General features: G+C 41.9%; 1 protein-coding gene across 2 annotated transcripts in view; it reads left to right on the top strand.

The window, feature by feature from the left end:
• nlgn3a (neuroligin 3a) overlaps positions 1 to 17419 on the top strand; it is a 124370-nt gene that overhangs the window by 26153 nt on the left and 80798 nt on the right. The window contains exons 3-4 of one of the 2 annotated variants that reach the window (XM_034882722.1): positions 9087 to 9146; positions 16840 to 16989. In XM_034882722.1, the coding sequence (XP_034738613.1) occupies positions 9087 to 9146; positions 16840 to 16989 (210 nt within the window). The remainder of the gene's footprint in view (positions 1 to 9086; positions 9147 to 16839; positions 16990 to 17419) is intronic. The other variant, XM_034882721.1, reaches the window with a different exon arrangement.

Here is a 17419-nt window from a genome sequence, read left to right on the forward strand (position 1 = left end):
ATATATATATATATATATATATATATATATATATATATAATTGTATGGATTGTTAATGTTTAAAGTGTAATACTCTTCAATTTAAATACAACTGTAGATTAAATCAGAGGCACGAGTGGTGCTTTGATATAGTAGATGATAAAATTTGACTTGGTATGCAAAGAACTTTATTCATGTTTCAGACGGCTCTGACAGCACTTAAGACACCAGCTTATTGGAAGTATTTGTCAAACATGACACCTGAAAGCGTCAGAGCCTCAGCCGTTGATTAAATTTACAATAAAAAGTGGAGGGCCACCGCTCTCTTAAATTTATGATTCCCAATTGTTCAAATAGGGGGTGTTTTATTCATCCATCCATGTGGCAAGTGTGCAAACACACACTCAGCCACGAGGAGTCAAATTTCATTAGCAACAGCTAAAATCTTACTGTTGGTAACAACAGAGGGCTCATTTTCTAAGCCTGCCTGAAGGCACTAGAGGACCTTACGAGTAGCCTTAAGACTGTGATCATGAGCATATCTCACTCCACAGTCAAAATCCAGTTTCAGCTGGGAAACCTCTACTGCTGATTTCCATGGAGGCAAGAGGCAGCTATTGGCCCCACTCTCTGTGCTCGTACATTCTGCTTTGCTAAACCAATTTTGTTAGAGACAGACTGGCCCTTCAGGCACTTCTGCTTCTGAATTAGTCCCAGTTGTGGAATACACACAGAAATGTCTCTTTAATATTCCCCTTCCACTTTGAATTTTTCAATTATCTTCCTCATGTTTGGTAATAATAACATGGTTTATCATAAGTTTCATGTGTTGGTTTTGTGACACATTATTTTGCAGAAAGATGATTGTTGCAGAGTTCCTCTGTTGCTATGCAAAGGTTGTAATTTTCTGTTTTCATTTATTTCAATTGCTCTTTTAAACTGCTTCTACTAATCTTGGCTTATGTTAAATAAGCAGTGCAAACGAAGCATAATTTATCCGTCTTAGGCAGTGTAGAAAGCAAGCTCTGAAGCAACCTTTGGTTTTGATTATATGTTTCCAAGAAAGAAGTTCAATTCATTGTAGGAAAAGGTTTAACAGTTACTCATCTATTTTAATTAGTGTCATTTAAATGGTTAAATATCCACCATAAAAATGGTAGTAATAAAAGGGGTGTATGGTTTTGTTTTAAAGTTTTGCAATGCTTTCCATTGAGACCTGTATGATGCAGTAGAGTCCTACACACCGTGCATATTCAGAACTCATTACGACTAAGAACACTACCAACTTTACAATCTGTATGTCTATGGATGTGCTTTCTCTGGGGAAAGAGTGATTCATTTTTAAAAGTATGGCATTTTACTCTTGATGAAATGGTTGTGTAATTGTTGCCAAGCAACAGTATGCAGTTGTGAAAGGAGCAGAGTCAATGGTGCTCTTACCTAGCAAGAAGCACACCTTTGTTGCTTACATGCCTGTGATGCTTATCAAGTGAGAAATATACCCACAAACCTAGTAAAATGCATAACATGTGATCTAAGTTATACCCTTTTTCCACCAAAATTAGGGTGAAAATTCAGTTTTTTTAAACGTGGAGAGTGCACCTGCTAAAACTAGACGATAGACTCCTTTCCCAATGCAAGGAGACGAGTGTGCCTGTGTGTTTTTTAGTGTATAATGTTCAATGTCATAAAACAAGGTTAGTAAACAGCAAAAAGCAGCATGGTTGAAAATGATTCAGTCTCTCTTTCAAACTTGGTGCAGACAATTGTGGAAATATGTCTGAGCGCTGCTTGGGTGGAGACAGATGGAATTTGCGGTTTAGATGACAGAAGCTACAAATGGAGGTGGTGGGCGTCATATCATCGCGCTCGAAAAGAGCCGTGAATTAGCATGTCCATCTGGGTGTCATGTTTCCATCACTGTCGATTGGATCCAAAGCCGATAAATACCTGTACCTACTGAGTCATTTGTCTTGAAAATGAATGCAAATTTGAACCTTTCCCACTAAAGACAAAAGCCAGATGTTAGTGGGTGTTGGGGGGTTCTTTTGGCCAATGGGAAAGGGGGTCAAGAGTCTTCTGTCTTATGACAAGAGGCTAATATGTGATGCTTTGTACAGTGTGTAGCTTGTGTAAATATTGAACACAATCTTAAGTAAGTTAGAGCAGTGGTGGTAGGAATATATATGTAGAATTCTGTTTTTTTATAAATAATTCTCATCTTGAGAGATCAAGAGATTGGGAATTATTGGGAAAGTAAGCCCTATAGATCCTGTGCTATTATGATCATACTGCAATGTAAAAGGAAATCACTTAATGCACCGATATCAAAGATGTGGCTCATTATCCTCCATTAAACTGGAGGAAGGCCCTTTAACTGAACATTAGTGCTCTGACAAAAGATCAGAGACAGACTCATTTAAAAAATAATGGAAGGCTCAAGACAAAATAATAGCACATGCTCCTGTTTTCAGAATGGTTAGTCGTGATTCGGAGCTAGATTGTTGTGCGGCTAATTTTGGCTGTGCAAAATCAACAGAGCAATGGTCTTTGTTCAGAAACAAATTGGTGTTTACACTGACTGAAATGCAATTTAAAGAACGGCCGTCCTTTCTTTTACTAGAGTAGTGCAGCACTTGTCCAAGCAGGTAGTCCATTATGCAAGATCAGCACCGTAGCCCACTGCTCAATCTAAAGTGGCCTTATAGTGTGCACACAGGCTACAGACAGAGCAGCAGATATCGGAGCCCTGGTTATAGCACTTGGTCATTTTCTCTTCTCTGACTCTCTGAGTTTGAATGGAGTTAAGGGTAATGATGTGCGAGGACACAGCTAAGCACTATTCAGCCTCAGAGTGCTAGATTGGCTTGAGATGAGTCAATTTTGCGAGGACAAACCCTGATGAGGTCAACCTTTTATCTTTAAAAGAGGTGTATATTGTTAAATTGATTGTCAAACTTTAAAAGAGATCTGTAAAATCATCCTTTTGATAAGATCCTCAGTGAAGCAGAGTTCTGGTGATAAGGTGTGCTGCAAGCTTCCTGTTTATACAATGTGTGTTTTACAGCACATCTCTTTCACCGCTTGTAACCCACTTGTTAAAAAATCTCCTCAGAGTCCTTTACAATGGTCTCTGAAAAACAAATCTTCTTACAGACACTCTGAGATCAACTTTCCTTCCTAAATTCATCCCTCATCATGAGTCATTTGAGATAAGTGCAGTGAAATCTGTTGTACATTTTGGCTTGTTTTGGACCACTCAACTATCATTCTTATGCAGCCCTCACAGGCAGCAGGCTGCCATGTGTTACGCAGCCCGGTGCCAGTACTGAAAAGCCCGATCAGTTGCCAAACCTGTAGATTAACTACCCCAGCAGAAACATTTTTTCCTCTAACCAGATGACCTCCAGATGCTGGAGAGCTGTGAAAACTGCGAAAGCGACCCAATCCTGGTTGGACTGCTTCGGGGCCATGACAGAAAGTAACACGCCATGGTAATCCCATTGGTTGGCCAACTCAACACTGTCTCGGGGAAGGAGGGGCTGCTCCCTGAGTGCTGCGGAGGAAATCTGTACGCCAACCAGACAGCACAAAAACCTTCCAACAAGACAGGAACAAATATTGGCTTGTGTGATTTGAAAACATGGTAGATGTCAGCTTTTGTTTACTTCCACTTCATCATCTGTGATCATCTATCGAGGACAGTTGATGACCCCAGCGAGTGAAAGCTGTAAAACCAGCTAGAGGCAGATCCAGTCACACTGACTTGAGATGCAAGACGTGACCTTAGCAGGAAGTCGCTATTCAGAAGCCTCCTGCTGCTGTGCTGCCCAGCTTCCCCAGTCAATCCAAGGCTCAAAATTCACTCTGTTCTGTTCTTTGTTTATCCCAAACTAAAAAGGGATGAAGGACACAGCCTGTGGAGTCTTGAAGCCCTGTTAAAGAGGAAAACGCAATTTCTTTTGCTTCTTGTATCTCTGATTGCTTAGACCAAGTCCCTGAACCCTTTAAATGTCTCCTTTAAGTGGACTTAAAGGTGCTCTAAGCAATGTGACGCGTTGTTGGGGCTACAAAATTTGTTGTCGCAAACAGCAAACATCTCCTCACTATCTGATAGCTGCCTGTCCCCAGAACACACTGTAAAACATGTGGCCTCTGTAGACAGCCCTGGCTCCAAAAACCACAATAAAAACAAACTGTGCCAACCCGCACCACGAACCATAACATATAGTGGTCAAGCTTATAACCGACAAAAAGGAGTTGGTTGAGCCATCACCACAGCAGTGTTAGCACGTAGGCTACTTTCACGATATGCGTTCACCATCTTTGCAGCCAGGCTGTAAACCATCTTTGCAGCCAGGCTGTAAAACATGTAAAAAAAAAATTCTAGGGTGTCTATGGGGAAAAAAACGCCTGGAGCCACAGGGAGCCACCCACTTTGAACTTCAATTTGGCTTCTAAGAAACCTATGGGTGACATCACAGAGACTGTGTCCAAATTTTTTTTAAAGCCTAGAGTTTTTATGGCTATGCTATGAAATGAATCGTTTTATATACATTTTTCTGCAATTCAGGCTAATGTACTGAATATCGTGGCATTAGGATTTGGCATGGAGGTTAAAAGTGCCCTATGGAGTTGTCTTGGAAACAAACAAAAGGTGTGTATACATTTAGTATTTCTCACTAAAACACATTGCTTGGAGCCTTCAGGTTCAACACAGAATTTGAGTACATTTCTTGGTGTGCTACTGCCAACAACTGTGTTGAATGCAACATACCTTACCTTACCTGTTCTGACTTTCAAAGGCTTTGAGTGAATCTAAAATCAGTAATAATGCATTCAACTGTAGTGCAGCAGTTACGTAAATAACTGTTTAGTTTTTCAGAAGATTAAGAAGTCTGAAGCCTATTAAGTCTAGATTGTTTTTTTAAGGTATTTTTGCAGTCTCGTCTTTTTTCCTAATATAGGGAATACATGGTTCATTAGGTGTCTAGAACAGATGTAAGAGACTCCAGTTAGCGAGGCTGCCACCACACTCTGAAGCTTGTGGTCTCTGTTAAACATGTCTCTTTCCATTATCGAGCTGTAGACAGGAAGAAAGACAACTTGGCTTGTTGTTTTTTTTTTATTTTTTTATTTTGGGAACAGCTGAAGCACAGTGTGAGTTTTGGCTGTCCTTTACTGCAGGATTACAGCCTCCTTAACCTTTCAGCTGCATTCTCCATCATTCTCTCTTATGTGTCCCTCCCAAGCTGTTCCTTAACCTCTACACTGGGAGAAGGATTGAGAAAGATGGTGTGAGAGTGAGAGACTGAGTGAGACAGAGACACAGAGAGCAGAGAGACAGGGGAGAGACGGATCTGGGCACTCTGAAAGAGAAATATAGCCACCTGAGGATTAGAGACGGAATATAACTGCTCTAAATTGTCAAGGCTGCAACATTTCACATTTCACTAAGTCCCTTTCCACATTCTGACCTTTCTGATATTTAACTCTAAGGCCCATCTATTGTCAGCGAACCTTTTTCCACCAAAGGCAAGGCAGTTAACATTTAGCCCTTCCACGATGTATTGAGTGAATTCTGGATTCATTCAAGAACTCTCTAGAGGATGAGAGCACTCTATATCTGGATGTATGTATGAATGCATGTGAGTGTGTGTGCATGCTTGGACACTAAACTGTCTTTTGTTTGCAATGCAATCCTGCTCAAATGTTACATTCCAATTGCCTTCCTGTAACAAGTAAGCCCATTAAACATCTTTGAACCTAATTTGATAAATGCGACAGGTTTCTAATTTACTTGTCAAGGAACATGAATAAAAGCTGTTATTAGAAATGCCGCCAGTTCTAAAGAGATGCAAATGTCGACTCCTAACGGCTGGCTATGCAAAGAAACTTGTAGTTTTATTTCACTGTCACTGTCTTTTGCTGCGGCATCACTTTAGAAAAGCAAGGTCAAATATAGGCTTGCTTGCTGAGTCACTGCAGATGTCACGTTTGCAGCTCCTATTATGGATCCAACATTTGACACACACACAGGCTCACAGACAACACAATTCAAAGTGACAGAGTTTCCCTGTCGACACCTGCCATCCAATCTATGCCTGTCTGAAGCACTATCACTCAATAGCATCACTGTTTTACTATGTCAACGGCTCAGTGAATGCTGGAGTAACGGCAATCACTAACAAGCCATAAAGCAGCCTGTTTCAGCAGGTGAAGCATCTTTGTTTGAAAGATTTTTGTAGGCTCCCTTGAAGCCTACACGAGAGAGATATGACATTCGAGGGCTTAATGGGAGTCGCTTCCTACACAAGGAAGATGCTCCTCACTGACCTGGTGCTGCAGTGAAATCTGTTCAGCTTTAAACTGCCATACCTGACTAACTCTGATACTAAGGCCCTTTTTAGACTGACTAGCACTTGAAACAACGCAGGCACCTTTTTCACTTGAATTGAGATCACTCTGTTGGCAGCTCAGAGGGCTTCAGAAGTATACGGTCTGAAAAAGTGGAGTCTGGCGAGTCTGGCTCCACTTTTGCTGCAACGATATCCGCCACTAAAACTGCATTGGCCAATCTAATATGTGCAAAGGCACATTCCAGTTAGTACTTAGTAACGGGAATATTTTCCACTCGTTCTCTGGCAATTGTTTCAATGAACATTCCATAGTTGTAAAACCCAGTCTCATAGCTGTATGTTGGCGTCTGATAATGAACTGATAAATGATAGTGTTGTTTTATGGAAACAACACACCCCCATCACTGCAGCCCCTTGCCTTCTATTAAACAGTTTTTTTTTTTTTATTATTACAGTGGACATGGTACAAAACTCCAGACTAATTGAACAATATCAACATTTTTATCATTTGGCTTGGTTGCTATTAAGTAAAGGGAACACATGCACAGTACAGTACTGTATGTTAATGGATTATAGATTTTAATAAATAAGAAAATAATAATTAATATAAAATTATTTTTATTATAGAACATTTTTATACTGTATGTTGTTAATGGATTATACATTTTCATTACATTAGCCAATGTCTGAACACATTACACTTTGCAATGGCTTATACAATTTAAACTGTCTACTAAACTAAACTGTCTGTACAGTAATATCAGTCCAAGAACCTGATACTGCCAGACAGGATGAAACAGAAGCTGTAGTAGTCATATGATTATGTTTGCCCGGCGAAAGCTCATATACTGTAGCAGCCTTTACAAACTGTATAATTCTACAAATCATTAGACTGAACAAGGTCACCGCACAGACTGTGGAATCAATGCATTTAAAAAGCTTCTCCACTTTTAGAGCTTGATTGTACTCAGTAAATGTCAAGACACTTAGCCTATTATATTATGCAATATATCGCATCCATCAATTAACAATGGATGAGGTGTTCAAACACGGTGGTGCATTTATTCAAATAAAGCTGTAGTGCCTATGTCAAAGAGGTTTATATCGCTTCTGACTCACCCCCACTGACAGGCTTGCTCTTATGAAATGAGAATAATTCTATAAATACTTTTTAAGGAAATATTAAATATAATGGTGGACATTGTGATCATTGAAAACGTATATGGGCCTGAGTCCATCATGTGACTTAATTCTTTTATTTCACCGAACAGTTCTGTTTGTGGATCATCCTCCAGGGACCATGAATATCTACAGCAAATGTAATGGTACGCAGACTATTAGTGGATTTGAAGAAAAAGTTGAATTTGATCTAAGGGTGGCAAGAGAGGAAAGATCTTGTGATGAATAAAGTAGTCCAGGGTTTCTCCCAGGAAAATTGTTTAGCCACAGTGGCAACGAGAACCTGACGCAGCTTGTCTCATGATTAATGTAGAAAGTAGATGACGGTTAAACATCATCCACATGATGTTGGAACAGCTGACGCCAGACATTGGATGGAAATTGTTAATGGTTTAGTAAATTCCATGACAGTCAGCCCATTAGATTTAGATCTTAATATGTATTCATAGTGGCCGAGATTGCACCAGGGGAAAAGTCCCAAATCACAAAAACATTTGAATTCACTGTCAAGAATTGCTCAGGAGGAAAATCTGAACTGACAATGTTAAGAGCTGAAAGGTCATCAGGGTTTCACCAAAATTGAAAAATTCTGGCCTGTAAAATTTTATTTTTAATTCTAATCAGAAGACGATGGATTGTTGAACGGATGGACTGATGGGATTGACCCACTGACTTACCAGCATTGATATTCTGCGGCTCTGCTCATAGTGGGCGTTGAAAATGATTATACATTGATATCATACTAATCAGTAGGTTATAACAGGGCTTGTTCACATTTGTACATGGTGTGCAGGCACCCTAGGGGGATACTAACCCTACCAACATGGAGCACAAGGACAACAGCATATGACCTACTGTTTAGGGCAAAAAGACGAGCTGAAGTAACCGCACACATCACAGAGTAAACATGATACACACGATCTTGTGATTTATTCAAATATCTACCAGCTCCAGGGAATTTATTATAGTTCATTTGCCTTTTTATGGCCTCTTAATCTGGATGCCAAAGTTAGAAATGAGATGTTAGACGCATATTCCAGAGCGAAGAAAAAGTCACTAAAGTCCTGTTTAAACAAACCAAAGCTCTGCTCACAAAGCCATTTCCAAAATGCAAATAAAACCAATCAGAGTTATTGTGGTTGTTCATTTTTGCAACAATCCTTTAGGCTAATAGAGCTTTTACCTAAACGTGTAGGATTGGAATCCTTTTCAAAATCTGAAACTGCTCGTGGTGTATGACTCTGCTCTAAATAAGCTATTATAACATTGGTATGTTTAAGTTACCTTCTGCAAGGTGTATTGAATTTTTTTGTACCCAGTTTAGTCTTTTTTTTTGTACACTATTAAAAAATGTTTATTTTTCACTTAATGTATGTGCTGTGAGTGTTAACACAAAATGCCCTTGACACATTTTCTGATGGAACTGTGTATTTAAATTAACGTTATTATTCACATGTGGTCTCAAACACTGCTTTTACTGAATTTCTTCTTTTCCCATCTGTGTGTTTCCAAACATGCTATTTTGAATTTCCCTTTGCCTCTCTATGTCTCTCCCTGCTTCAATAACAGGGGCCCATGCAAAAAAACAGGGTGAGGATTTAGCGGATAACGACGGTGATGAAGATGAAGGTATTTTCCACGGTGAACAAAGATGCTGCATGTTTTTTTATTTTTTTTTATTTCTAGAGGTTTTTTTCTCTTTTCTGATCACTTGGTTTTTTTCTGTTTGATTTATTTTTGTTTCTAATTGTAATTGCAATCATCAAGCACCCCTGTCACATTGCACTCTGTGGGTATAATGCTGTCTTTGATCAAATGTTCGAGTGTGAGAGAGTGAATGCGAGGTCTTCTGTTCTTAAGCATCAACCTTCAGCCGATGAGTAGAGCGTTTGGCTTCAGAGTCAGATCGGATCTAGTAGCTGTCTAGATAACCAAGCCTGCGTGGAGTCATTTTAATATCTCACATTGTGACGGAAGCAACTGTTATTACAAGGGCACAGGCAGTGGTTAGAGCCTCTTGTTAAGGTGTGGCCACGGCAGCTGTATTTGTGGCGATAATGGCAGAGGGGAAGTGAAGCAGCAGTGTAGTATCAGACTGTTCACCAGGTCTGCCAGCAGATTTAGATGAGGAGCGGCAGTTCAGGAGTGCTGCTGAAGAGGATTAGAGGCGAGAGGTGTAGAAAATGGGAAGTTGCCGCTCAGCAATCACATTGTTCACTTTCCATATTTATCTTGGGATATTCCTGGCTCAGGGTGGATCTCTGCCGAGATTAGAATGAGAGACGATTCTTGTGCTGCAACAGAAACGGCTTAAGTCTCTGAATTTGAATCAAACCCTTGATATCGCTCTGTCCTTGTCTTAATTTGCCACAGTAAGGCAGATGATGCAAGCATGATTTTTGATATCAATGTTAAGCCCTTTATACATATTTGATTTTTACAAATTTTGTGTACATTTGGTGAACAAGATTATATGTTGGAGTGCAGTGGTTTGGGACCTTGGTCCATGTTTAGGGCATATAGACCTTCTACTTAGCAGAAAAACGGAGATGTCACACCATGTTGCCATATCCTTCCATTTATTTGTCTTGAATGTTGGCACAATCAATGCCAGCTTTGCTGTGGGTCCTAAGTTGGGGTTTAAACCCAGCTGAGGCCGACTGGCCAGGCTTCTTTCCAGATGTTTAAGGGTTTGTAGTAAAGCTCCTTCATCTTTGCCAGTTGACTCTTCCTTCACAGCGAAGCCTCACACTGGCCTTGATCACAGAACCGGAAGCGTTGCCATGGCACCACTTTGACACGCAGGTGTTTCTTCATTCAAGCCCACGGCGAGCTGTTGCAATTGAAGCCAAACCTTCAGTTTTCGGCTTGACTGCGTGTACAGGTGCACACGTGCATGTGTTTGTCTTCCCTCAAGCAAGCCCACATGCGTCAGTGTATGTAGCCCTAAGTCCGTTCAAAATTGCTAACAAGTGCCGATCCCTTTGTCTGGCAAGTCTTTGCATGCACACACAGCTGCTTGGTCTCCAAGCTGTTGTGCAAGACTAGCCTCACTGAAAATGTGACAAGTCTATTCTGTACTGAGCGCAACTAATGCTATTTACAGAGCATCACCGTCCCAGCAGAATCTCTGCCGCAGCACTGTAACTAATGCATGTGTGACAAAGTTGGCCATCAATCCCTAAACATGATCCAGAAGATTTTCATTGTTCTGGTGAATGTGTCTGTTTTGAAGTGCCATGGGCCAACACATTAAAGCCAGCATTCAGGGACAGCCCTCTTTAATTCTCCTCCCGCCCCCTCTTAACTTCACTACTCACTGAAGGATGGCCGAGTACACTGCACAAACTACAAAGTCCTTGTAAGCTGTCTTACATACTGCTGCTTTCACAAGTGGCTGTACTATTATTGTGGGTAGCAATCTCCTTGTCTACAGTAAATGTAATGCAAGCATTACCAATGAAAATCAAGTTTTGGATTCAAAAAGGCCAAGTAGAATATGAGTACAAGCAGAACTCCCACTCCCTTACTATTTAGCGGATGCACCTCTTATCCACAGATTCTCATTCAGTCCAGAGAGCTGCTGTCTTGTCAGGTTTCTCTGTCTAACCCCCTCCATCTCTCAGTCTGTTCATCCCAATATTACCATGCTGTCTCAGTTGGCAGTCTGTCTACCCTGGGCTTATTCCCTCCCTATGCCATATTTGAGCTGCCCTCCTGCCTGCTATAACCCTCCAGACACAATCTTATATTCACTATGTTTTATTTGAACAATAAAGGATTTCTCCCATTGCCAAAGAAATGTAAGTAACACATGTAATGGAGTAGTACTATTTAAATGGCCAATAAAAAGTCAGTGGAACAGACAATAAAAACACTCAACTGAGACGTGGCGATAAGCAAAATGAAATATGTAGGAGAAATAGAATGACCTTTTTTATACTGTATGTCTCTCTCTGTCCGCTGGCTGTCCCCAAGGTTCCCCTCTAAGCCATTCAGTCTTTCAGTCTCTTCCTGTGTCTTTCTATTTGTCCCTCTGTGTGTCCGCCTGTCTGTCTGAGCAGCAACAGTCAACCCCCTGGCACCCCCAACGTGCATTCAAATTCTACGCAACACTTCCTCCAGCAACACAAGCGTGTGGGCCAAGTTGCTGTGATTTACATTGGCCCACAATCAAGACTCAGTTTTACAGAGGCTGTTATTGCACTGTAAAAAAAATAAAAAAATAAAGGGAGCACAAGCTTTCAATCACCTACCTGCTGTTGTTTGATAAAGGTGGGTATGTAAGTAGAGGAAGTCAGGCTGTGTAGGAACTAAATCTCCCAGATGGAACATGGCAGTGGTGCTGAGGTACTGTGCCCAGGGCCGAGAAAGGCAGCGTCCCTACTCCACCTCCAGAGTGTCTCGCACCACTGCTGCCTTTGCCCTCTCCAAGGGATGAAAAAGGGAAGTGTGTATATGTCTGTCATTTGGCACTTTGAGACTCTTGCTCTAATCAGGAGGAATGCTTCCACCCAGCTTGAGGCTGCACACACTCAGACATGTACACCCGCATCGATTAAACCAGTGAAGCCTGCACACATGCACACACTTATACGCATAAACAATGCTTGCTTCCAAGCTCTAGATGCAACCACGGAATAGACAACGCACACACATGAACACACATACCCCTACTCGCCCAGAGAAGCTCACCATTGTCGCTGTGCCAAGGAGCAAAGCTGAGCTCCACCTGCCTGGGTATTACCATTAATTCCATTGCACAGGCCTGACTGGATCGCCATCCAGCAAAGCTCTCAGCTCAGGCAGGCTGGAGACAGTGGGGGCAATTCACACACCATTCTCTCCATTCTGCCACTTTCCTATTCTCTGTGATGTTGCAGGGTTGAGGAATCATGCCCCTTGAAGTCCATTTATGCAGAGATATTTGGAAGGCTGCTGCTCCTCAGTTTCTTTCCAAGATAAGCATTGGTGCTAATGACTAATCCACAAGGGCATCATTTGAGCCATTTCAAAGGATGGAAGACCCAGACTGCTGCTGTCATCAATTTCCCCCATTTCGGCCACGTAATGAAACATGTAAAAAGTGCTGCTTTCAAATAAATCTAGAGAATGATTCAACAGCAAAGACCAGCTTTGAACTATTTTCCTTATGCAGTGCTACAGCACATCTGAGGTGGTTTGTGCTGTGTGCTCTTCTGTTGTGCGTTCATCGGTGTGCTGTCCTCAACCCTTCAGTGAGTTTGTACAGTATAGCATAGGCTTATGTGGCTTGCACCAAGGACAGCAGGCGTCCCTGAAAGACTGAAGGGTTAGTGTTGCTTCCTCTTAAGGAGTAAGCATCGGTCTGTGAGTCTTAGAGATGACAGCACCTCTTCAGCCTCCTCATCTAGAGCCAGGCTAGCTGTAGGGGGCTTTGGCTAATAGCCTTGTAGGTTTCTCACCATGTCTTCTCTTTCATTTTACTCAGCCGGTGTGTATCCCCGCCTCTCTTTCCTTTCTGTCCTCACACACAACACGTTCTGTCTTCCCTGTTGCCAACATCATATTTAACACACCAGCAAGGGAGCAGGAAGTCACCTTCACACAAAGGTTATTCCTCCCATTACTTTTACCGTAGCCATGCCAAGATGCACAGAGGAGGCACACACATCTCCTTTTTATAGACCCGGTGCAATGTTCAGATTTTCCTTATATGCATAAGTCATACCCCAGTTGCTCTCCAATATGTCAAGTGTTGTGGAGAACACGGTGAGGTCTGGCATCCTCTAACTGTAAGGTGCTCTTTTCCTGCCCATCCCATCACTCTGGATCATGTGTAGACTCTGAAAGTCCACTGGCTTAAAATACCAACAGCTATGCATCAGCAACTTTTTCTTTGTGGTCTCCTTTCCCTGTCTTCTGTGAGTCCAAAATGAAACATTTGTTACTGTGTGTTTCTTTCACTTCAGCCTTTTTTTCCCCTCCCGAGGCCCAGTCACACACAGCGCTAGCTCCTTTAATTCATTATAAAGTGAATATTAAGCAGACTTTTGGTGACATTCAGAATACTGTCAGTGACTTGTACGATGGCACATGCTGCTGTATAATTTGGTGTAATTACACTGTCTGTTTTGCAAGGAGCTCCCCAGTTAAACTAAACGCACTTCTTAAATGTGAACATGGCCAGTAATGGACTTGTCATGAGTGAAGCGTGAAGCTTGGCCTGACAAGAGCACTACAGTAGGGTGCATGTCATGTCCTGCCACATCAGGATATTGTCACCCCCCCCACCCCCAACCTCTCAGACCCCACTGATAGCCGCTGACAGCCACCATGTGTTGACACAGTGAATGCCACCGACACTTATCTCCACTTGCCTTTGTCCTGTCCCACTCCAGAGTGTCAAGGCCGCTTCTGGGGGCGCTTAATGTCAAATATATGACTGACTGTTTTCAATGGAGTGAGAGTCAAAGGACAAAAAGGTGGAGGTATAGTGGAGGGAGAGGAAACTAGATAGAGTAAGGTGGAACAAGCACTCCCAGCCCTCCTGTTGGGTTCACTTGCAAACCCAACGCTTAGAGGCTCAGCTCAGGCCTGAGTCATGCCTCCCACTGACACTCCAATCAGTCCAGAGCCACCGTGATGCACCCATAAAGGTTGTGCTCCTCTGGCTTGCTAAAATTCATGCCCTGTGATGTAGGTATGACTGCCCAAACCTTCTAGTTAAGCCGGTGCTGTGAACTGAAGGGTTTTTCATTCATTTATTGGTGATTTTTTAAAATATATTTTCTCTACTGCTATACAATTATTTGCTGTTTGTATGATATGTGCTGAGAGTGTACGTCCCTGTGGATTGTCGATGCTGCATGATCTGATTGAGAGAAATACTTAAGAAAATGATGTGTTACATACATGCATATATTTCTGTTCAGCTCACTCTTCATTGCATATCAGCTTTCATCTGCATTTCTATCACACACAGATTTCTTTGTCATCATAAGTTTATTTTTTTTATTATTATTTTTTTTTATTTGTTGTGCATGTGAGTTTTATTGCAAATATACCAGTCAGTGCATTAATGAACCTATCTCTGTTTCTCTTCTGGCACAGAGCTCTGTGCTACATTGTGATACTGTGAATATTTGTGTTGATGGATTGATGTGTTTGCCTCGGAGAAGTTAGTGAATCAGAGGCAGCTTTTTCAACTTAGTCACCTGTTACACCAGATTAGGCCGTCAGCAACAACCGATAAAGCTCTGATCTGATTGATTACAAAGAGCTACTCACCTTATTACCTCTAGTCATTTCGTGTTGCAGCCCACAGGTGGATGTATCTAGAAAGAATTATTATTTCTCATTTTGAACCAAAGCCCCAACCGGGAATCTGTTATATTCTCCTCTCCCCCCCCCCCCCCCCCCGCATGAGATCAAGTCAACAAACAGATTAGAACAAGTGGAGCTGCAATGTTTTGTATTGCTCTCCCTAAGCCATTTAACTGTTGTCATGGAGACCCAATGTAAATTAACAAAAGAGGTGACTGATAACATTGACATGACTAATCTTTCTCTTATTTCTGCCCCCTGTTCCGTCTTTCTCTGCCATTCTCCTTTTTTCTGTGGCCTATTTGTTTGAGTACCTTGTGTGGGATTTGCTGTTCTTCTGCCTTTCTACTGCCCCCTCTTTCCCCTCTCTGACTGTACCTTTCATGCTTTCTCACCCCATGCATCCCCCCTCCTCTTGTCTAAGATAAGTGTGTGCATAGAGAAGTGTCAGCTATAAATCACATTTCACTGTGTAGCCTTCTCAGATACCAGCAAGATAAAAAAGCCAAGTTATTGCTTTGTTTTTTAAAAGTAACAGGGTCATGAATAAACAAGGGAATAACAAAAAACAACAACAACATGAAAAAAACAAGCCTGTGAATCAAGGCTGAGCTCTGCTGTAGGGCTTACAGACAAACCGTGTCTCTACAAAATGCATTTAAGTAGTTGTCCTCGGTGTTAGGCATGCTAATGTGATGGGGTGCATAACAACGAGCAGTGCCTGTGCAGATGGATGCAGATTGGGCTGTGGAGGATGTGGTCTGCGATTAGCTGTTCTTGAGGATTTTGAAATTTGGCTCTAAGTTACCATAGCAACCAGAATAAAAGACAACCCTTTTAAATCTGAACCAAATTCTTTCTCTCTTTTTGGATTTTTCCCTCTTTTAATTTTATATCATAATTCCTTTCTTTCCTTTTTATCTTTCTTCCTTTCTTTATATCTTCCATCTCTCTCTCTCTCTCCCTCTTTGTCTCTCTCTCTCTCTCTCTCTGTCTCTCTCGCTTTCTCTTTCTTCCTTTCTCACTTTTTGCCCTCCCACCCCTTCTCATTTTCACCACTCTAAGGCCCTAGGGAAAAAAAGAGAGGCAGGGAGTTGGACGGAGATGGAGGGAAGGCGGGAGAGAAACGGGGAGAGACAGGGGAGAGTCTGTGAGTGAAAGCGATACAAAGTGAGGGAGGGGAAGGCGAGAAGCTACACGGAACGCGGGGGGGAGCAGGAGTGAAAATGAGAGAGAGTTTCTTGTCTTGTCTCCCAGCTCTAGCTAGCCAGCCAGTAATTCTTTTTTGTCTATTCCTCAAACAGAGGCTTTTTTCTTCCCTCTACCTCTGGATGTGCTTTATCCGGCTGGAATGTCGCTCCAGCTGGATATCAAGCTCTGCTTCGGGAAGAGAATAAACAACATTTTACCTAAACTGAAGCACAAATTTAACTGCCCGCAATACCAAGCAAGACTGTGCAAATAAATTGTTGCACAGAGATAGGCCTTTGTAAAAAGGAGGTGCATGGTAGCATTGTGTAATTAGCCGGTGCATTTTCCCCATCACTGTCAAGCCAGATTAGCTTCTCCCTGCTTAGTAGATGTGTCAGTGTACCTCTCTCTATATTCTCCCTAATGGCTTCCTGCGTCTCTATATTAGAAAGCGGGTCTGCCTCCTGGAAGGCAACGGGAAACCAAATACGACCCTAATAGTTTGGTTTTTATCATAAATATTTTATATGGTAAATGACAAGCCACGTTTTCAGCTGAGATGGCCAATTACTATAATGGAGTGGAACCCAACATAATGAGTGGACATTCATTTATTTCTCATAGAGCTGATATATAAGGCTATTGCCTCAATTTTTCTTAGTAGGCCAGCAGACTGTATCCTTACAGCTGGTATCTGAGAGGTGACCATCAGCTTGTCCGTTTGTGGCCACCATGCTCTGTATCTGCTGTATCTGAATCTGAGCTGACCCTTGATCGGAGTGGGTGGACATCAATGTGAATGTGTTAATGATGGCCGCTCTTGCAGACATACGAGATACTGGGGCCAAACCTGTGATGGTCTACATCCACGGAGGATCCTACATGGAGGGGACTGGCAACATGATCGATGGGAGCGTCCTGGCCAGCTATGGAAATGTCATCGTTATCACTCTCAACTATCGGGTCGGAGTCCTCGGTAAGCATCTTTCTTTTCTTTTTTGTACTTCACCTCCACTTTTAAGGACATCTTTCTGTGCTATCTTTATGGGCAGCTAGGTGTAATGAGCACTGCTGATTGCCACGTATACTCAAAATAAGGCTGAGTGAAAAACACTGGTTCCTGTGCTTCTTGTTGATGTGGTGCTTGTGTATCAAAATCACAGTAATTGAGTGTGCTGAATGTGGGTTTGTTGTTGTGACTGGGATTTAGAATAAATTAAGAAATTATTGTAATGAGGTTGGAAAAAAATGATGAGATGGGCGTGTTGCTGGAGAGATGGAGAGGAGAAGAGTCTGTTGAGAGAACGAGGGGTTCTCTCTCTGAGTTGCATTTGGTTGCAGATTGACTCACACAGCTGAATCCTCTTTCAGACTCTTACGTGTGTGTGTGTGTGTGTGTGTGTGTG

The sequence above is a fragment of the Etheostoma cragini genome, chromosome 10 (genome assembly GCF_013103735.1).
Source record: "Etheostoma cragini isolate CJK2018 chromosome 10, CSU_Ecrag_1.0, whole genome shotgun sequence".
NCBI lineage: Eukaryota > Metazoa > Chordata > Actinopteri > Perciformes > Percidae > Etheostoma > Etheostoma cragini.